Source organism: Pongo abelii, chromosome 5 (assembly GCF_028885655.2).
Source record: "Pongo abelii isolate AG06213 chromosome 5, NHGRI_mPonAbe1-v2.0_pri, whole genome shotgun sequence".
Taxonomy (NCBI): Eukaryota; Metazoa; Chordata; class Mammalia; order Primates; family Hominidae; genus Pongo; species Pongo abelii.
The window spans coordinates 36,673,482-36,696,287 of NC_071990.2; the positions used below are offsets into that span (position 1 = coordinate 36,673,482).

At 42.8% G+C, this 22,806-nt stretch overlaps 1 protein-coding gene across 1 annotated transcript in view; it reads right to left on the reverse strand.

Moving 5' to 3' along the window:
* Nucleotides 1-16,165, reverse strand: part of PXT1 (peroxisomal testis enriched protein 1) — a 35,909-nt gene extending 19,744 nt beyond the window's left edge. The window contains exon 1 of the mRNA XM_063725227.1: nt 15,988-16,165. Coding sequence (XP_063581297.1) covers nt 15,988-16,156 — 169 coding nt within the window. The 5' untranslated portion in view covers nt 16,157-16,165. The remainder of the gene's footprint in view (nt 1-15,987) is intronic.
* Between the last annotated feature and the right edge of the window lie 6,641 nt (nt 16,166-22,806).

The window sequence follows — 22,806 nt, forward strand, 5'->3', positions numbered from 1 at the left end:
GCCTGACCAACAGGGAAAAACCCTGTCTCTACTAAAAATACAAAATTAGCCTGGCATGGTGGTGTATGCCTGTAATCTCAGCTACTTGGGAGGCTGAGGCAGGAGAATCGCTTGAATCTGGGAGGCGGAGGTTGCAGTGAGCCGAGATCGGGCCATTGCACGCCAGCCAGGGCAACAAGGGTGGAAAAAAAAAAAAAAGAAAGGAAGGAAGGAAGGAAAAGGGAGGAAGAAAGGAAGGGAGGAAGAGAGGAAGGGAGAAAGAGAGAGAGAAAGAGAAGGGAGAAGGGAGGGAAAGACAGACAGAAAAGGAAGAGAAGAAAGGAAGAAATAAAAAAGGAAGAAAAGAAAGCAAGAAGAAAGAAAAAGAAAAGGAAGGAGGGAAGGAAGGAAGGAAAGAATCCAGACCACTCTTCTTTAATGGAAGAGGTCAAACCCTGTGGTGAAAGCAGAAGCTTCTTGATGGATGTTGGCACCTCAAATTAAAGGTCTCTTTGTTCTGGCATTTGCGGGACATGGAGCCAGAAACTAACTCATCTCCCTAAAGCCCAGACAACTCAAAACCCTCCTATGCACCATCTGAGTCTCCATTCGGGAGAGTCCTGGAGAGGCACTCAGGCATAGTGGTAGAATTCTGAAGCCAGAAAGCTTGGATTCAAATATAAAATCTGCTACATATTAACTATGTAACCTGCCACAAGTTATCCATTCTCTCCATGCCTCAGTTTCTTCATTTGTAAAATGGCAATAGTAAAGTATTATTTCATTCATTCTAAGATCTTTAATACCTGCATAATCAGTATGTGTCTTATAATCTTATAATGGCATGTCATATTTCAACAGCATTATTTACCTTTTTAGTAGTAAACAAAATAATGATTCATCTTACAATTGATGGAATATTGAACTTAATGAAATACCATGGCTCAATGCCTGTAATCCCAGCATTTTGGGAGGACGAGGTGGGTGGATCACCTGAGGTCAGGAGTTCGAGACCAGCCTGACCAACACAGTGAAACCCCCGTCTCTACTAAAAATACAAAAATTAGCTGGGCATGGTGGCGCACACCTGTAATCCTAGCTACTCGGGAGGCTGAGGCAGGAGAATCGCTTGAACCCAGGAGGTGGAGGTTGCAATGAGCTGAGATCCCGCCACTGCACTTCAGCCTGGGCAACAAGAGTGAAACTCCATCTCAAAAAAGAAAAAAGAAATACCATAGTAACTACCTCATAGAGGGGTTGTTGAGATGACTTAATGAGTTACACAGAACAGTGCCTAGAACACAGGTAAACACTATATAAATGTTAGTTATTACTACCCATCTGGGGGAACAGTTCTCACATAACAGCAGAAAAAACCCACACTAGCTATCCAGTGTATTTTCACTAAAATAACAAATAATTACCTACAAGGTGGCTCATGCCTGTAACCCCAGCACTTTGGGAGGCCAAGGCAGGAGGATTACTTGAGGCCAAGAGTTCAAAAGCAACCTGGGCAACATAGTGAGACCCCATCTCTACAAAATAAAAACAAACAAACAAAAAATTAGCCAGGCATGGTGATGTGTGTCTGTAGTCCCACCTACTCAGAGGCCGAGGTGAGAGGATCATTTGAGCCCAAGATGTTGAGGCTGCACTGAGCCAAGATCTTGCCACTGCTCTCCAGCCTGGGTAATAGAGTAAGACCTTGCCAAAAAAACAAATACCAGATAAACAAAACAGTAATCCTGAAGAAAACACATAATTCAGTGAACAGAAAATAATGTTTTGCAAATTCTAATGTATGTGTTTAGAGAGGTTTTTAAAAATAAGAATGGAGCCGGGCACGGTGGCTCATGCCTGTAGTCCCAGCACTTTGGGAGGCCAAGGCAGGTGGATCACCTGAGGTCAGGAGTTCAAGACCAGCCTGGCCAACATGGTGAAACCCCGTCTCTACTAAAAACACAAAAATTAGCCAGGCGTGGTGGTGTGCACCTGTAATCCCAGCTACTCGGGAGGCTGAGGCAGGAGAATCGCTTGAACCTGGGAGGTAGAGGTTGCAATGAGCCAAGATTGTGCAACTGCACTCCAGCCTGGATGACAGAATGAGACTCCGTCTCAAAAATAAAAACAAAAATTAAAAAAATAGGCTGGCCGCGGTGGCTCACGCCTGTAATCCCAGTACTTTGGGAGGCCGAGGTGGGTGGATCATGAGGTCAAGAAATCGAGACCATCCTGGCCAACATGGTGAAACCCCGTCTCTACTAAAAATGCAAAATTTAGCTGGGTGTGGTGGTGTGTACCTATAGTCCCAGCTACTCGGGAGGCTGAGGCAAGAGAATCACTTGAACCTGGAAGGTGGAGGTTGCAGTGAGCCAAGATCACACCACTGCACTCCAGCCTGGCAACAGAGCGAGACTCCATCTCAAAAAAAAAAAAAAAAAGGAGTCTTGAACTCCTGGGTTCAAGCGATACCTCCACCTTGGCCTCCCAAAGTGCTGGGATTACAGGCATGAGCCACTGCACCTGGCCTGTTTAGAGAGAGATTTAAGACAATATTACATTCCTAAAACAAAAGAGAATGCTATGAAAAAAGAAAAATCCTAGAACAAAATCTTTCAGATTTAAAAAATATGATTGCCAAAATTAAAAATATAATTGATAGCCTGAAAAAAAGTTAAGTCAAAAAAAACCGAAAAAAAGTTAAGTCAAGGAAATCTCAGAGAAAGAAAATCAGAAGTTGAAAAATATGAGAGAAAAGATAGGTAATACAGAGGAACAATATGGAAGGACCAGCATCTGATTAATGGGAATTCCAGGAAGGGTGAAACAGAGGAGGAAATGATCAAAACGAAGCAAAACAGCTTCCCAGAAATAAAGGGCACAAACATTCATATTAGAAAATCCTGGCTGGGCACGGTGGCTCACACCTGCAATCCCAGCACTTTGGGAGGCCGAGGCAGGCGGATCACGAGGTCAGGAGATCGAGACCATCCTGGCTAACATGGTGAAACCCTATCTCTACTAAAGACACAAAAATTAGCTGGGTGTGGTGGTGGACACCTGTAGTCCCAGCTACTCGGGAGGCTGAGGCAGGAGAATGGCGTGAACCCAGGAGGCAGAGCTTGCAGTGAGCAGAGATCTCTCCACTGCACTCCAGCCTGGGTGACAGAGTGAGACTCCGTCTCAAAAAAAAAAAAGAAAGACAGAAAATCCTACCAAGTTCACAGGACAGCAAATGGGGAAAGAAAAACTTCACCCTTTGAACATACTGAAATTTCAAAACACCAAGGATAAATAGGAGACTCTTTAAAACCTTTGAGGAGTAACATGAATTCATTTGGTAACTGACTTCCCATCAATAACAATGGATACTAGAATATAGTGGGAGAAATTTTTTAACGCCCTCAAAGATTTTATAAAAAATTATTTTCAATCTAGAATTCTATGCCCAGCTAAACTGTCAATAATATGTGAGAGGTGGGGCCAGGCACAGTGGCTCACGCCTGTAATCCCAACACTTTGGGAGGCTGATATGAGTGGACTGCTTGAGCCCAGGAGTTTGAGACCAGCCTGGGCAATATAGTGAGACTCCCATCTGTACAAAAAAAATTAAAAATTAGCCAGATGTGATGGCATGAGCCTGTAGTCCTTGATACTCAAGAGGCTGAGGCAGAAGGATAGGTTGAGCCCAGGAGTTCAAGGCTACAGTGAACTAAGATCACATCACTGCACTCAAGCCTGGGAAACAGGTTGAGATCTTGTCTCTAAAAACATAAAAATAAAAATAAAAAATATTGGAGCGTTTAATGAAGACATTTGCACACATGCAAGTACTCAGGAATTTTTCTTCCATACACCAGACTTGAGGAAGTATTCCAGTAAAACACAATAAATAGAGTAAGGCTAGTAAATAGAGTAAGACTAAATTAAGAAAGAAAAAGCCACAAGATTTAACAAAAGGTGGCTCCAACCCATGTGTAGGGAAGTCCCAGAATCTCAGTGGTGCAGTGTGCCTAGAGAGTAACCAGATTGGAGCAAGAGAACAACTCTCAAAGGGAAGTTCCCAGTAGAAAGGGAGACTTGGTGGAAGCGATTGTATGGTTTAGAACTTGGGGAAGTTTGAGGGTGTAATAATTACAAATCACATGGAGGAGGGGAGGAAAGGAAATGAGAAAGTCCAGAAAACAATAAAAGATCATATAGGAAGCTTATGGTCCAAATATGAAGCAAATTAAAATGTGGCTCAAGTTTAAACTGAAGGAATTGTTTTATACTTCCTTCCAAAAAGATATTCCTCTGTGTTAAACCTGGCAGGGCTTTATCTGTATAACTAGGCATAATTGTAGGTGATTTTTCTCAAGGTAAAGTCATTCCAGGACATAGAGTCTTCGTTGCTGATAGCCACCACCCCTAAGTCCCAGACTGTTAAAGGAATTTCAAGTAAGTATTTGAACATGACCTTTGGAATGTTGACACAACGTGGAAAAAAAATGAGGTTGAAAGTACTGGAAGTCTTGGCCTCTCCACATTCTGGGCCATCTGCTGCCAGATTGGAAAATATATGTCTCCCTTTCTCAGAGACAAACCACCTCACCAGAGCTCAAGGCTTCACCTCAAACTCAAAGTGACCTCTTCTTTTAGTTGGGGAAAGTGGTTTCTTTTATGAGGATTTTAGAGCGTTAGCTAGTGCTTTAAATTCAATCGCTTTGAAGATGCAAATATTGTAAGTACAAAATCAATAGTTATGGCACCAACTCAAAGGGCATGCCCTTTCATAATCAAACTTATCATAGTTAAATGTTTAATTCTTAACAATCTTTGGTCTGAATAATAATTTTGAAATAATTTGCTTAAATTTAGCAGGCCTACAAATCAATCTCAGGAAGGCTCAAAGTCTCTTGACAAGGACAAATTGATCCTTTAAAAAGAATTGCTGGCCAGGCGCGGTGGCTCACACTTGTAATCCCAGCACTTTGGGAGGCTGAGGCAGGTGGATTATCTGAGGTCAGGAGTTCGAGACCAGCCTGGCCAACATGGTGAAACCCTGTCTCTACTAAAAACACAAAAATTAGCCAGGCATGGTGGCACATGCCTGTAATCCCAGCTACTAGGGGGTGCTGAGGTAGAAGAATTGCTTGAACCCGGGAGGCAAAGGCTGCAGTGAGCCGAGATCGCGCCACTGCACTCCAGACTAGGCAACATAGTTAGATTCTGTCTCAAAAATAAATAAATTAATTAATTAATTAAAACAAAAAGAATTGCTGGTATAACCCAGGTTCTAACTATCAGAAAAGAGAACTGGTCTTGTAGTAGGGATGAATGGAAATTTTCATGACAGTGAGTATGAATTTGAGTTATCAAACTGGACTTGGCATCAATATGTGTAGACTGCTCTTCTAAGAAGTATCCTGATGAAGGAATGAGAGAATTGGCAGTAGCTGGAGGAGGTGTGTTGGAGGAACTTTCTTAGTTGAATCTTGAGCAGGTTTGCAGATTGAGGAGAGAAATTAGATCAGGAGCAACAGAAAACAGGAGATACAGTAGGGCAAATTGTTGAGGTGAAGTCCCAGAAGTTAAGGAGGAATACGAATACAAATATGAGGATTAGTTTTGAACAGGAGGCGGGTTCCCCCTTCCTTTGAGGCAGGACAGGAGATAAGGTATGATGCTCATTTAAGGAAGTCTGGAAGAAGTGAGAGGAAGATTCAGGTATTTACCCCTGATGACATCATTTTGTATATGAAACAGGAGACTGGTCCATCTGCTAAGAAGGGAAGAGATCCTGAAGTGTTTGAAATTAGTCACTACCAGAAATTAAAAAAAGCGGCAGGGCAGGGTGGCTCACGTCTGCAATTCCAGCACTTTGGGAGGCTGAGGCAGGAGGATCACTTGAGCTCAAGAATTTGAAACCAGCCCGGGCAATATAGACCAAGACCCTGTCTCTACCAAAAAAAAAGAAAAATAGCAGGGTGTGATGGAGTGCACCTGTGGTCCTAACCACTCAGAAGGCTGAAGTGGGAGGATCGCTTGAGCCCAGGAGCTGGCAGCTGCAGTGAGCTATGATCGCGCCACTGCAGTCCTGCCTGGGCAACAGACAAAGACCCAGACCCAGGCCGGGCACGGTGGCTCACGCCTGTAATCCCAGCACTTTGGGAGGCCGAGGCGGGCAGATCACAAGGTCAAGAGATCGAGACCATCCTGGCCAACATGGTGAAACCCCGTCTCTATTAAAAGTATAAAAATTAGCTGGGCGTGGTGGCGGGCACCTGTAGTCCTAGCTACTCGGGAGGCTGAAGCAGGAGAATCGCTTGAACCTGGGAGGCGGAGGTTGCAGTGAGCTATCACGCCATTGCACTCCAGCCTGGGTGATAGAGCAAGACGCCGTCTCAAAAAAAAAGAAAAGAAAAAAAAAAAAAAAAAAAAGACCCAGACCCTATCTCTAAAAAAAAAAACAGAAATGGAAAAAAGAAAACTGACCAGACCCAAAAACCACCCTTAATCCTCCCCAAAACAGAGAAGAGAAAAATAGGTATTTGACCTTGATGTGCATTGTCTCTCCAGCTGGCAAGGGTCCTAAACTTGTACCTAAAGAAAAAAAAATTCATCCTATCCTTCTGTAGGAAATGGTTCAAGTTCTGTCTCAGTCACTTTCTGACTTCCTGTTCTTAGGTAAGCCTCAACTTCTCTGTGCCTCAGTTTCCCCATTTTTAAAAAGGGACCTTCTGATCATTATAACTATTAAACAATGATGTTCATAAAGTACCTACTATACAATAAATCCTGTATTATATAAATGTCAGCTACTATCACTAGACCTGGTGATAGACACTATATAGATACTATAATGTAAACCAAGTTTATTGGTTTGTAACTTTTAGAAACAACTTACCCATGGCAAGAGCTGATTGTGGCTGGAGGCCAGAATGCAAATGGTAACAACTTCAAAAATGTAAGAATTAAAAAATATAGGAAACAAATAGAAGGCTCCAGAAGACTGAGTGAGAAGAAGACATGGAAGTTAGTATCTTCATCTTACAAAATGGGAGCTCATGTGATATTGCTGAACATGGATCAAATAAGAAATAGGAGTGCAAATTATTTAAGTTTATGAAGACTACAGAGAGAAGTATTAAAATAACTTAATGGCCGGGCACAGTGGCTCGCGCCTGTAATCCCAGCAATTTGGGAGGCCGAGGCGGGCAGATCACCTGAGGTCAGGAGTTCGAGACCAGCCTGGCCAACAATGGTGAAACCCCATCTCTACTAAAAATACAAAAATTAGCCGGGCATGGTGGCGGGCACCTGTAATCCCAGCTACTCGGGAGGCTGAGGCAGGAAAATAGCTTGAACCCGGGAGGCAGAGGTTGCAGTGAGCCGAGATTGCACCACTACAATTCAGCCTGGGCAACACAGCAAGACTCTGTCTCAAAATAATAATTTAACATCAAATATGAGAAAAAGAGAGGGTGCGGTATGCGCTAAACCTCATCTGTCATGTCAAGGAGTCAATGGATGATATGAATTTGATTAACCAAGAGATAGTAGCAGGCCAGGCATGGTGGCTCACTCCTGCAATCCCAGCACTTCGGGAGGCAGTGGCAGGAGGATCTTTTAAGCCCAGGAGTTTCAGACTAGCCTGGGCAACATAGTGAGACTTCGTCTCTAAAAAAAAAAAAAAAAAAAAAAAAAAAAAAAAAAAAAAACCAAAAACTTAGCCAGGCATGGTGGTGCATGCCTGCAGTCCCAGCTACTCGGGAGGCTGAGGTGGAAGGATCACTTGAGCCCAGGAGGTCAAGGCTGCAGTGAGCTGAGATTGCACCAATGCACTCCAGCCTCAGAGACAAAGTGAGATCCTGTCTCAAAAAAAAAAAAAAAAAAAAAAAAAAAAAGAAAGAAAGAAAGAAAAAGAAAAGAAAAAAAGAGAGAGAGGAAGAAACGTAAATGCACATTATTTAGAACATTGGTTCTGAATTCTGGCTGCAGAAGACAATCAGCTTGGAGGCTTAAAAAGTAATTTTGTGGGCAGGGCACGGTGGCTCATGCCTGTAATCCCAGCACTCTGGGAGGCTGAGGCGGGCGGATCACAAGGTCAGGAGATCAAGACCATCCTGGCTAATATGGTGAAACCCCGTCTCTACCAAAAATATAAAAAATTAGCCGGGCGTGGTGGCGGGCGCCTGTGGTCCCAGCTACTCGGAAGACTGAGGCAGGAGAATGGCGTGAACCCAGGAGGCGGAGCTTGCAGTGAGCCGAGATCGCGCCACTGCACTCCAGCCTGGGCGACAGAGCACGACTCTGTCTCCAAAAAAAAAAAAGTAATTTTGTTAGTCTGGGAATGACACTACATATAGGTTTGTTGTTGTTTTTTAAGCTCCCCAGATGATTCTAACATGCACCCAGGGTTAAGAATCACGGATCTAGAAAACTGGAAAACATGACCACTTAAGGAATTTCACTGCTAGTAATGGAATGGTGGGATGGGGTGGAAGTGAAAAGGACAGGCTGGACACTGACTTTGTGTTCATTCATGTATTCATTCATTCAACAAATAGAGGGCTTTCTATGTGCCAGGTGCTGGTCCAAGCCCCTTTTCAACATAAGCTCTCTGTACTAGTTGATTTGTTTCCATGAATCTGAGTTGCTTTGATTTAAAAAAAATTAACGCAACAAAAATACAGCATCATTATAAAAATCCACACTTTTAAATACATTGGGCAACTAGTGAGAACCACTTCTGCTGAGTGGAAAAGGCAGCCACCTACACAGAGTGACAGACATTGAAAAAAAATCACCTTTCACCATGGGCAGCCAGGCTGCAAGCTGACCGGGAGAAGATAAAGGGAAGAGTGCCTGAGGGCACTGGAGAGTACCCACTCACTTCCACTGTTACACTCCCACTCTCTTCCAGAGGCCACTGAGCCACAGCTGCCAGCTGGGTTCAAAGTTCTCTGACAGTAATGGTCCCCAAAACTGCAGGATCCCATGACACAGTAAAGAGTGGCAGGGGGAAGATCGTGTGGGGCAGGGAGGGCCAGGGCATTAATTCACCTCAGCCAAGGCTAAGTCCCTAAGTCGGCGGCTTACGGCCTTCTGATCAAAATTGCAACCCTATTGCCTGTCATTTCAGTTTTCTATAAAATTGTATCTTGAAACTTACACATACTCCTGAGAGCCTCACTTCAAACCATTTTGAAATAACACCCTAATGATTAGTTGACAATCACCTGAAAAAAAGTGAGGATATCAATGAGGGTTGAGAGCTCACCCAGGAGAGAAGTTGTCCAGACAGGAATCAAATGGGAATACTGAACAAATTTCACCTACTTCCAAATGGGCTAGGCCTGCCTGTGCCAATCAAAAGCATATTGATTTGTAACTATTAGTTTAACAGAATAACTAATCATAACTAATTATCACTTGAGAAATACAAACTCTAATATCTGCATCAGGAAAGTGAAATACAAGTTGAGTAAGTTTCAATAATGGACACTGGGAGAAATGAAGGAGCTACAAGGAAACCAACAAGCCTTGGGCAGCTCAGTGATCAGGGCAGTTAGGTAGGGAAAGGGGCAGAGGAGGAAGGAGAAAGGAAGGAAAGCAATGAGTGTGCCAAAAGCAAAAGGTGTATTTTACATGCTGAAACTTGACATAATGATTATTTATATTTTGTGCCTGTCTAAACAACTAAATGGTGAAATCCTTGAGGGCATGTATCTATTTCATAACTCTAAGACCTAGCTCAGTGCCTTATACATAGGAAGTACTCAATAGATATTTGTTGATTAGGTTAGGGTTGGATGAAAAAGGCTGGCTACACTGTAGCTTTATCTAAAAACAGCACTACCTTTCCATTTGTCTTGAAGTCAGCTCTCCTTTCATTTAAAGTTGTAAAACAGCAACAATAATGCACATTCATATATTTAAAGCTCCCGGTTTAGAACCAGGTGAAATATTTGGCCTTTGATCAGCAATGGTCCCCAAATCTCCAAGACCCTACAACAGAGTCAAGAGTGGGAAGGAGAAGATAGTGTGGGAAGAGAGGGCCAGGGTCTCAATGCATTGATTCACCTCAGCCAAGAGTAAGCTCCTAAGTAGGTGGGTTTAGGGGTAGGCTTTTCACTGTACATCTTTTCATTTATTTATTTTTCTAAACAAGAAAATCTATTTTTTAAGCAAACACTTATATAGCACTTACAACATGTCAGCCACTGTTGTAAAAGCCTGGGGATACTCTCACAATTGCTGGTGGGAGTTTAGATTGGTACAGCCTATGTAGGGAGCAATGTTATCTATCTATCAATCAAATTTTACAAACAGAAATATGTTTAAGGTTATCTGTTGCAGCGTTGGTTTCAATATTAAGTAATTGGAAACAGCCCAAGTGTAAGTCAGTAGGGAACAGTTTAAATAAATTATGGTATATCCACACAATGGAATACTATGCCACTGTAAAAAACAATGAGGAAGTTATTTAAGCATTAATGCAGAAGGATCTCCAAATCATATTAAGTGACACAGCAAGTAAGAATCATGTGCTTAATATGATACTTTTCATCCAAAAATAGGAACAAAAATCCATATTCACAATTGTCCATGCTTGCATAAAGAAATTCTGGAAAGATACCTGAGAATCTAAGAACAATAGTTGCCTAAGATAGGGAACTGGGGGAGTGAGAACTGAGCAGATGGGGGACAAGAATGAAAGAGAGAGTCTTCACTGTATGCCTTTTCATATTCTTTATTTTTCTAGCCAAGAAAATGTATTTTTTAAGCAAACATATAGCACTTACAATGTGCTATAAAATTAAAATTGGTAAGTCACTTATTATTAATTCATAAATATTTATTCAAAATTTAAATTTAAAAGCATCTCAGGGCCCAGGCGCGGTGACTCACACCTGTAAGCCCAGCACTTTGGGAGTTCAAGGTGGGCGGATCACCTGAGGTCAGGAGTTCGAGAACAGCCTGGCCAACATGGTGAAACCCCATCTCTACTAAAAATACAAAAAAATTAGCTGGGCATGGTGGTGTGTGCCTGTAATCCCAGCTACTGGGAAGGCTGAGGCAAGAGGATCGCTTGAACCTGGGAGGCGGAGGTTGCAGTGAGCCAAGATTGTGCCACTGCACTCCAGCTTGGGCAACAGATAGAGACTCCGTCTCAAAAAAAAAAAAAAAAAAGTATCTCGGAAGCGTCATAATTGTATTGTGGTTATGCAGAAAAATATCCTTGCTCTTAGGATAAAGCAAATGGGGCAAAATTTAAAAACAACAACAACAACAACAAAAACCAAGGCCAGGTGTGGCTGACACCTGTAATCCCAACACTTTGGAAGGACAAGGCAGGATCACTTGAGCCCAGGAGTTAAGATGAGCCTGGGCAACAAAGTGAGATGTTATCTCTACAAAAAACAAAAAACTAGCTGGGCCTGATGATGCATACCTATGGTCCCAACTACCTGGGAGGCTGAGGCAGGAAGACCACTTGAGCCCAGGAGTTCGAGGCTGCCATGAGCTATGATCGCGCCACTGCACTTCAGCCTGAGCAACTGAGTAAGACCCTGTCTCAAAAAAGAGCAAAGCAAAACAAAACTGATTAATCTGTGGGAAGGGTTTATGAATAACCACAGAGTTAATTTTGCCACTTTTCTGTAGATTTAAAATTTTCCAAGACAAATATTAGGGGAGAAAAAGTATCTCAGGAAAGTTCTTAAAACAAATAGAACTTTTTAGTTTCTACAAACTTTTAAAAATATTTTAGAGAGCGTGTTTTGCTACATTGCCCAGGCTGATCTCAAACTCCTGGGCTCAAGCAATCCTCCCATCTCAGCCTCTGGAATAGCTGGGATTACAGAGGCAAGCCACTGCACTAGCTTAGTTTCTACAAACTCTTTAGACTGGTTTTCAAAGCCCTTGGAATGTATTTCAACTGATTGATCCAACCTCCTTACTCTTCTTTTAGAACCTTATGCTCTAACTAAATTCTATCTTTATCTGACCAAATCTTACCTCAATGATTTTTGAAAATTACTTTCTCTAAGATGTCTTTTTTGAGTCTTCCAAAATCATGTGATCTCTCACTACTTTGTCTACAGCACTTTTTGGGATATATCATATCCTACGATTTGTTACAGTCATTGTATATTTTTCTTATACAAAACAACAGAGATAATGCATATTAGACTGTATATTAATATGTATTGTATATTAAATGTATATTGATATGTATATTAGATATGTATACTTACCTATTGAATAACACTGTCTTTAACAATCATTGTAGGTTACAACCAGGCACTCCCTAAGAACTTGGAATTAAGAGAACAAATGTCTTCTGAGAACTAAGGGGCAAGATTAATGTTTGTATAGTGGAAATGGGTGAGATGGGCAGTAATTGGAAGGGGAGAGGCTCCCAGTTCTCCCTTGCACAAGCTGCTCCCTCTGTCTGCAACCTCCATCCCCCTTAACCCCTTCAGGTCTCATGTCAGGGGTTGCATCTTGAGGGAAGCCTTCTCTGATCTCCCTGCTAGGCCAAATCCCCCATTATGACATCTAGACCTCTCCTTAGCACTTATCACATTATATTTAACATTGATATGTGCGATTAACTACTGTCTGCTTCCTTTACCAGACCATATGCTCCATGACTGAAGGAACTGGTACTGTTTTTATTTATCACTGTCATCTCAGTACCCAGCACACTGCCTGGAATACAGTAGGTCCTAGAATTTCTGTGATGAATGAACGAATTAAAAAAGAAAATGTATATCTAGAGGAGGAAGGGTTGGTGAGCCTTCGAGGCAAAAAACTAAAAAAAGCAAAAGTAAGCAAAGCATCCAAGCACTCTTAAAGAGAAAAATAAGCTAAACTGAACTCTCTACTGAATGCTATTTCCCATTTATACTACTTACACACACATGCAGACGCATTTATTTATTTAGCCCTTTCCCATCAGTAATTATTACATTTCTGCCCCTTGTCAAATCACTCCATTCCCGCACAGCAATGGTGGGCAGGGCCTCCTTTTGCTTTTACTCATCTTTGTTTCCCCAGGAGTTTCTAATTTCCCTTAAACGATGTGTTATCAGGATGGTTGCTCCGGACTTCTCACGACCTTCAACTCTTCTAAGAAAAAGTGGCTTTGAATTCCCCCATACAAAAATTATGTATTTTCCCCCGAAGAGTTATGTTTGTATGTGTAGAGCGCCCCCAAAGAGATAAATCTTGGCTTCAGCGAGTCACATTCCTGCCTTGTGATTTCCATTTTCAGTCTGTCTGTGTCACAGCCCCGGACAGAAGCCACTGAGGGGAGAGGTGGACCTCCTCAATCTCCTGCTTCCTCAGTAAGAGTTTTCCTCTGAACAGTACTTAAGCATTGTCTCAGGCTCCCCGCCAGAGAGCGCCGCCAGGTCCTCGGAACCACCTCGCGCACTTTAGCTAGCCGCGCGACCCGCGCAACCAGTGAGACCCCAGTTCCCGCCCTAGGCTTTCTGTGGCGGAAAAAGCGCGCGCGCGGACGACAAGGTTAGGCGATAGAGGTCACGTGGGCCAGCTGTGGCCAATGGGGAGCGCACATGGCGGCGAGGCCGGCGGCGACGCGCGCGTAGCTCGCCTCGGGCTACTGGCGGGAGCGGGAATTAGGGAGGCCGGGAGCGGGAATTAGGGAGGTCGGGTGCCCGAATTACACACACCAGCGTATTTATTCTATTAGTCCTTGGTTACTCTATCTGGCGTTCTCGACGCCGTAATAACAAGTTCGTGCCCCCTCACACCGCCCCCTCATTCCGCACATCCCTCATTTCTTCAGTGGTATCATAAAGATGAAGGGGAGAAACGCGCTGCTGCCTGAACAGAAAGGCAACCTAGGTGTCCTGGGCCAGAAGTGGGAGGACATGGGAGACACCACTTTATTGGAAGATCCCTGGTTTCTAATTGTTTGGCAGGCATTGAAAGCACATTGGTGGCCCACCAGACTACCAGTCACTAATGAGATTTGACATATAACTCGCGTATGGTAAAACGGGAGTTCTAGGCATGAAAATAAGCATGTACGTTAGCTAGTGGGTTGTTAACTCTAAATCAAGGGCAGCAGCGTTAGTAACTTCACCTGCCTCTTCTTTTGAAGTGAAACTGTAATTAGGAAAGCATTTGAGGCAAAAGTAGCAACGCCCACAGAACACTGGAAGACAGCGATCAGCTTCACAAGGAATCTGAGGATCAGTGAAAACATACTGGAAAGGGTTCACAATAAAATATAAAATCTTAGAATAGTGGCGACGATTGCACAACGTTGTGAGTATACTAAAACCCTCTGTACCGTACACTTTAAAAGGGTGAACTTTATGTTAACTGAATTACGTCTCTTAAAAAAAAATACAAGTTCCTAGAAGGTGTTCATAGGTGACACAATCTCAGACTTTGGGGAATAATTGTTGTTGACAACGGAATTAACAAATGAAGATTCAGGCCGAGCGCGGTGGCTCACGCCTGTAATCCCAGCACTTTGGGAGGCCGAGGCGGGGAGATCACGAGGTCAGGAGATCGAGACTATCCTGGCTAACACGGTGAAACCCCGTCTCTACTAAAAATACAAAAATTAGCCGGGCGTGGTGGCAGGCGCCTGTAGTCCCAGCTACTCGGGAGGCTGAGGCAGGAGAATGGCGTGAACCCGGGAGGCGGAGCTACAGTGAGCCCAGATCGCGCCACCGCACTCCAGCCTGGGTGACAGTGCGAGACTCCGTCTCGAAAAAACAAAAACAAATGAAGATTCAAAATTTCAGTCAATTCAGTGCTTTCTAAAAAATGGATACCAGGCCGGGCGCGGTTGCTCACACCTGTAATCCCAGTACTTTGGGAGGCCGAGGCGGGCGGATCACTTGAGGTCAGGAGTCCAGCCTGGCCAACATGGTGAAACCCCCGGCTCTACTAAAAGTACAAAAATTAGCCGGGCGTGCAGTGAACCGAGACTGTACCACTGCACTCCAACCTCAGCGACAAAGTGAGACTCTATCTCAAAAAAAAAAATCTGGTGTGGTGGCAAGCAACTATCAGGATGCTTGAAATTTCCACTTTCTCAAGTGGCATGTAATTCTTTTAAAATTAGATATTAGGTTGAAATAAATGTTCATAATCCCTCTCAGGTATCCAGCATATTTTTTATCTAAAAGCCTAAAACCTCATAAATTTACCTGACACTGTCCTTTAATGCTCTTCAAAACATAAAACTTTAATTTTCCAGCATTCTGGGACATTTAGGAATCACACATTTTTGCAAAGCAAAATTTCAAATGTATCTTTCCTTCATGTTCTCTCCTCTTGTGGCAAAATCAAGAAGAAATCTAATCTGAATGTTCCCTACCTTAACAATACTGACACTGTCAGGTCCAATTTAAAGACTAATTTTTATTAAAAGATAAATTTGATCTATTTTAGCCCATTTGGGATTACCTTAATTGGTCATCACAGCAATGATTCAGGGCTAACAGAAACTAAAGAGATTTAGTACCATGAAGCAAAGTCACTTTTAGATTTTTGCCACCTAAGAACTGGGATGAATAGATTTTCTTATAGTTCATATTTAAATAATATATTTAATGTGGGTCGGGCATGGTGGCTCACGCCTGTAAATCTAGCACTTTGGGAGGCCTATGAGGGGGGATCAGTTGAGGTCAGGGGTTCGAGACCAGCCTGGCCAACATGGTGAAACCCCCTCTCTACTAAAAATATTTTAAAAATTAGCCAGGCGTGGTGGTTGGTGCCTGCAATCCCAGCTACTCGGGAGGCTGAGACAGGAGAATCGCTTAAACCCAGGAGCCAGAGGTTGCAGAGAGCTGAGATCGCACCACTGCACTTCAGCTTGGGTGACAGAGTGAGACTCCGTCTCAAAAAAAAAAAATATATATATATATATATATACACATATATATTTTAATGTCCAATTTTATGGTCTTAATATCAAGAAAAACACATGCTAAGTAAACTATTTATCTTAGTTTAATCCAAATATCTTACCTGGGTTCCTTGACATGGCTGGAACTGGCTGGGAGCTGACAAGTTGGGTCATGTATGCCTTCTGAAAACTGTATTTTACCCACAGTGATTTGCAACAATGTGTTACTTTGGGAGATGGATTGAGAACGTCTTTAGTTTCATAAACAATGCCATCATGTTTTTTCTTCATGTTTTTTCCCTGTTGAAAAACATATTTTCAGAGACTTTCCCCCATTTCTCAGTAAATATTTGGTATTTTAGATAAATATTAATGTTTTAACAATACCAGCAGCATTTATTCCACATATAAGAGAGTTATGGATTGGGGTAGAAGGTGGACCAGAGTGATCCCTAAGGTCTTTTTCAATTTAGTTAAACATCTTTCTAGGCTGCTGCATCCTTATCACCTATTACACCGGCCTGCATCCTTATCTCCCATTAGTCTTTCTTCTCTCTCTCTCTCTCTTTTTTTTTTTTTTTTTGTTGTTGTTGTTGTTGTTGAGACAGAGTTTCGCTCTTGTTGCCCAGGCTGGAGTGCCATGGCGCCATCTCGGCTCACTGCAACCTCCGCCTTCTGGGTTCAAGCAATTATCCTGCCTCAGCCTCCTGAGTAGCTGGGATTACAGGCATGCGCCACCACGCCTGGCTAATTTTGCATTTTTAGTAGAAACAGGGTTTCACCATGTCGGCCAGGCTGGTCTCAAACTTCTGACCTCAGGTGATCCGCCCGCCTCAGCCTCCCAAAGTGTTGGGATTACAGGCGTGAGCCATAGCACCTGGCCTCTTCTCAAGAGCCACATTCCATCAGAGGAAGTGTGTAAATTGGTACACTGAGAAAAAGAGAGACAAATTGGTATAGCCAAAATAAAGTAGATCAAAACCTAGAGAGGTGGACAGGGGTGGAGATGGAATACAACACACTCTTTGTCCTACTTCCTCGTGTGTGTGTGTTTCTTCCCCAAAACAATTCTCATAGTCCCCTTTGATCCTTCATACACACACATTCTGTCTCTGCAGACACTAAAATGAAGATTACTCTTCCGCCCCCTTTCCCTTTTCCCCTCCAATATTGTAGAATCAATCCAAATGAGATGAAGAATTGCATTAGGACTTTTTTTTTTTCTTTTTTTTTGAGACAGAGTCTTGCTCTGTCGCCCAGGCTGGAGTGCAGATCTCGGCTCACTGCAACCTCTGCCTCCTGGGTTCAAGCGATTCTCCTGCCTCACCCTCCCGAGTAGCTGGGACTACAGGCGCGTGCCACCACGCCCAGCTAATTTTTATATTTTTAGTAGAGACGAGGTTTCACCATATTGGCCAGGCTGGTCTTGAACTCCTGACCTCGTGATCTGCCCTCCTCAGCCTCCCAAAGTGCTGGGATTACAGACATGAGCCACCATGCCCGGCCGCATTATGACTTGTTGTCTTCCTGGGCATTTAATTCTTTTGACTTGAAGGGTGGCCACAGAGTTCAAAACTTTCTATTCTACCTCCTAAATCTACCTTCTATTCTAACTTCTAAATCTAAGTTACTGGAAAGGGAAAGAATGGCTAAGACCACAATGAGCTGCTAAGATAATAGAGGTGGACTTCAGGAGCCTTACATCAGTGCTGTCTAATAAAAATAAGTGAACCACATATATGATTTTAAGTTTTCTAGTAGCTACATTTAATAAGTAAAAAGAAATGAGTGAAATTAATTTTAATGATATATTTTATTTAATCTAATATATCCCCAAATAAATCTAAATATTGTCATTTCAACATGTAATCAATATAAAAAATTATTAATGAAATATTTTACATTCTTATTAAGTCAAGTCTTCAAAATCTGGTATGCATTTTGCACTTACAGCACATCTCAATTCAGACTAGCCATATTTTGGGTGCTCAGTAGCCACATGCAGCCAGTGGCTACTGTACTGTACTTTACTGGACGGCCAGCCATACAAACCAAGGGGAGAAAGATTGTCAAACAGAATTGTGACTCATCGTTTTTCAAATGTACTATATTTTCCAGTGTAGATTGCTACCTCAGTGTATTGATTAAGTTTGTAATTCAGGCCAGACTAGGGGATAGGGAGCTGAGAAATGAGATGTTGTGGGTTTCTGGGCATTTTTAGTGCCTTGGGTAGCCTGGCATTTTAACTGGACTCATTAGGCAAACTTCTGACCCTAATTTGATTTGTTAGGTAAGACATGCTGTTCAGCTCATGTGTCAGAGCCAGATCAGCCCTGGATGAACTGATAAAAGTATTAAAATTCCTGGCCGGGGGCAGTGGCTCACGCCTGTAATTCAGCACTTTGGGAGGCTGAGGCGGGTGGATCATGAGGTCAGAAGATCAAGACCATCGTGGCTAACATGGTGAAACCCCGTCTCTACTAAAAATTCAAAAAATTAGCCAGGCGTGATGGCACGCACCTGTAGTCCCAGCTACTCGGGAGGCTGAGGCAGGAGACTGGCTTGAACCCTAGAGGTGGAGGTTGTAGTGAGCTGAGATCGCAACAGAGCAAGACTGAAAAAAAAAAAAAAAAAAGACAGCTATTCCTAAATGAGCAAAGTTGATAATCAAGATGCAGCTCCCAGGCGAGTTTCTTACCTGAAAGAGCTGGCCGGCTGACAGCTTTACCCATCAGCCCATTGTGAAACTGTCATTTTGTACTAGTCATTCATGTAACATTGCTAGACAACTGAGAATAAAATATCTAACCACAGCCTTTTAAATTAAACTATCAAGAATGTTGGATTTTATTTTTCCCAAGTAGGTTTTTATTATAATTTCCCCCAAACAATACTGCATGATGTTAATAGGTATTCATTGAAAATAATTAATGCTAATTATATTTTTCATCTAAAACTTTTTTTTTTTTTTTTTTGAGACAGAGTCTCTCGCTCTATCACCCAGGCTGTAGTGCAATGGTGCCACCAAGCCCAGCTAATTTCTGTATTTTTAGTAGAGACGGGGTTTCACCAAGTTGACCAGGGTGGTCTCGGACTCCCAACCTCAGGTGATCCACCCGCCCCGGCCTCCCAAAGTGTTGGGATTACACGCATGAGCCACTGCGCACAGCCTAAAACTTATTTTAAAATATATGTCAGGACCAGAAGTGGTGTGGCTTATGCCTGGAATCCCAGTACTTTGGGAGGCTGAAGTGGGCTGATCGCTTGAGCTCAGGAGTTTGAGAACAGCCTGGGCAGCATGGTGAAATCTGGTCTCTACAAAAAAATACACAAATTAGCCTAGTGGTGGTGCACACCTGTAAACCCAGCTACTCGGGAAGCTGAGGTGGGAGAATCACTTGAGTCCAGAAAATTGAGGCTGCAATGAGCCATGTTTACACCACTGCATTCCAGCCTGGGGTACAAAGTGAGACCCTGTCTCAAAAAAAAAAAAGAAAAAGAAAAAGAAAAAATATATGCATATATATGTATACATATGCCAGAAAAACACTACGCTCTTTTATGTAACTGTTCGTATAACTGGATAATTACCAGGCCGGGCGCAGTGGCTCACCCTTGTAAACCCAGCACTTTGGGAGGCAGAGGCAGGTGGATCAATTGAGTCAGGAGTTCTAGACCAGCCTGGCCACCATGGTAAAACCCCGTCTCTACTAAAAATACAAAAACTAGCTGGGCATGGTGGTGCATGCCTGTAATCTCAGCTACTCAGGAGGCTGAGGCAGGAGAATAGCTTGAGCCTGGGAGGCAGAGGTTGCAGTGAACCAAGATGGCACCACTGCACTCCAATCTGGGCAACAGAGTGAGACTCTGTCTCAAAAAAAAAAAAAAAAAAAAAAAAAAAAAAATTGCATAATTACCCTTAAGAAATGTTGGCCCTACCTGAAAATATATAACCAGGAAATCTCAGAATTCATGAAAGCACGAGAATATATCTGCACATGCTTCAGCAACCATTTAGTTGATGAATGTTGTCTATTTAATAATTACTGGTTTATGTTAGGTATCTTGTCTTATTATTATTATTATTTTCTTTTTCTTCACTTTTCGTTTTTCTTTTTTGTTTTTGAGACAGAGTTTCACTCCTTTTGCCCAGGCTGGAGTGCAATGGTGCAAGCTCGGCTCACTGCAACCTCCACCTCCCAGGTTCAAGCGATTCTGCTGCCTCAGCCTCCTGTGTAGCTGGGATTACAGGTGCACACCACCATGTCTGGCTAGTTTTTTATTTTTAGTAGAGATGGGGTTTCACCATGTTGGCCAGGCTGGTCTCGAACTCCTGACCTCAAGTGATCCACCCACCTCGGCCTCCCAAAGGGCTGGGATTACAGGCGTGAGCCACCATGCTGGGCTAAGTCTTATTATTCTGATATATATTTACGAAAGTTTTTACTTAATAAAATAATTTATTTTATCTTCTTTGTGGGTTGTTCTGATATAAAGCTTAAAATACATTAGAAGTAAAGCTTTTGGCCAGGCACAGTGGCTCACGCCTGTAATCCCAGCACTTTGGGAGGCCCAGATAGGTGGATAGGTGGATCACTTGAGATCAGGAGATTGAGACTAGCCTGGCCAACATGGCAAAACCTTGTCTCTACTAAAAATACAAAAATTAGCCAGGCGTAGTGGCGCATGACTGTAGTCCCAGCTACTTGGGAGGCTGAGGCAGGAAAATCGCCTGAACCCAGGAAGCAGAGGTTGCAGCGGGGTGCGATCGCACCAATGTACTACAGCTTGGGTGACGGAGCGACACTCCATCTCAAAAAATAAATAAATAAATAAATAAATCTCTTATCATTTCTTTTGTCAATTAATTATTAATTCATCTATGGGTTCACATTTTGCTGTCTATGTATTGTAGGTTAAATAACAGCTTCACAAAATGTCCACATCCTAATTCCCAGAACCTGTGAATATGTTACCCTACCTGGCAGAATGGACTCTGTAGATGTAATTATATTAAAGCTCTTGAGATGAAGAGATTATCCTGGATTAGCTGGGCCCAACCTAATCACATAATCCTTAGAGAGGGAGGCAAGAGGGCCAGATTCACAGAAAGAAATGTGACAATGGAAGCAGAGGTCAGAGTGACATGAGAAGAATCTATCTATAACCCAAGGAATGCAGGCAGCCTCTAGAAGCCGAAAAAGATAAGGACATGGATTCTCTCCTAGAGCCTCCAGATGGAATGCAACCCTGCCAACTCATTTTAGACTTCTGACCCCTAGAACTGTAAGATAAATTTGTATTGTTTTAAGCCACTAAGTTTGTGGTCATTTGTTACAGCAACAGTAGGAAACTTATATACTACGTTAATCTGAGTGCATAATATTGTTAGTAAATTGTCATTTTATTTTTTTAAAATTTTTTGAGACAAAGTCTCACTCTGTCACCCAGGCTGGAGTGCAGTGGCCCAGGCTGGAGTGCAGTGGCGCGATCTTGGCTCACTACAACTTCCACCTCCCGGGCTCAAGCAATTCTCCTGCCTCAGCCTCCTGAGTAGCTGGGATTACAAGATCTCACCACCATGCCCAGCTAATTTTTGTATTTCTTACTAGAGATAGGGTTTCACCATGTTGGCCAGGCTGGTCTCAAACTCCTGACCTCAAGTGATCCACCCTCCTCAGCCTCCCAAAGTGCTAGGATTACAGGCATGAGCCACCATGCCTGGCCGTAAATTGTCATTTTAAAAGTGTTCATTGTAAGATAAATTTGGAAATGTAATTATGGAAAACCTATACTATAAAATGGGCTCTTGTTCATAGCAATAAACGGATGATCATAATAACTAGGAATGCTGAACTCTAAATAATTACTTATTAGTGTTGGCAACTGTAAATTAAGCTACAAATCTTTACAGCAAGCAATGTATGTTGGTTGACAATGAAAAATATATATTGATCTCCTACTGAATGCCAGGCACTGCTCTGGACCCTGGGGATATAGCAGTGAACAAGACACACATGGTTCCTTTTCTTGCGGAGCTACAGTCTGGCAGAAGAAAGAGGCTATATTAGAGTCCCGTTGGGTGTTACAAGAGTACATCGGCCCAGCACGGTGGCTCATGCCTGTAATCCCAACACTTTGGGAAGCTGAGGTGGGCTGATCACTTGAGATCAGGAGTTCAGGAACAGCCTGGGCAACATGATGAAACCGTGTCTCTACAAAAAAATAGAAAAATTAGCTGGGTGTAGTGGCATGTGCCTGTGGTCCCAGCTACTCAGAAGGCTGAGGTGGAAGGATCACTTGAGTCTGGGAGGCAGAGGTTATAGTGAGCCGTGATTGGGCTACTGCACTCCAGCCTGGGCAATAGAGTGAGACTCTGCCTAAAAAAAAAAAAAAATATATATATATATATATATATATATATGTATCTAAATCAGGCATGGTGGCTTATGCCTGTAATCCTAGCACTTTGGGAGGCCGAGGTGAGGGTATCGTTTGAGGTCAGGAGTTTGAGACCAGCCTGGCTAACATGGTGAAACCCCGTCTCTACTAAAAATACAAAAATTAGCCAGGCATGGTGGTGGGCATCTGTAATCCCAGATACTTAGGAAGCTGAGGCAGGAGAATCGCTTGAACCTGGGAGGCAGAGGTTGCAGTGAGCCGAGATTGCACCACTGCAATCCACCCTGGGCCACAGAGCAAGACTCATCTCAACAAATTAAAATATTTTTAAAAAGTGTATATACAGATAGATAGATATAATATATCATGAGGGGTGGACCTAACCTAGTATAGATGGTCAGGAAGGACTCCTCTAGGAATGATATTTAAGTTACGACCTAAAATTTGACTTGGAATTAGCCTGGAGGGAGGATGAGCGAGGGAAAAAGAATGTCCGGGAGAGCTGAACACCAAATGCAAAAGCCCAAAGGTAGTAAATA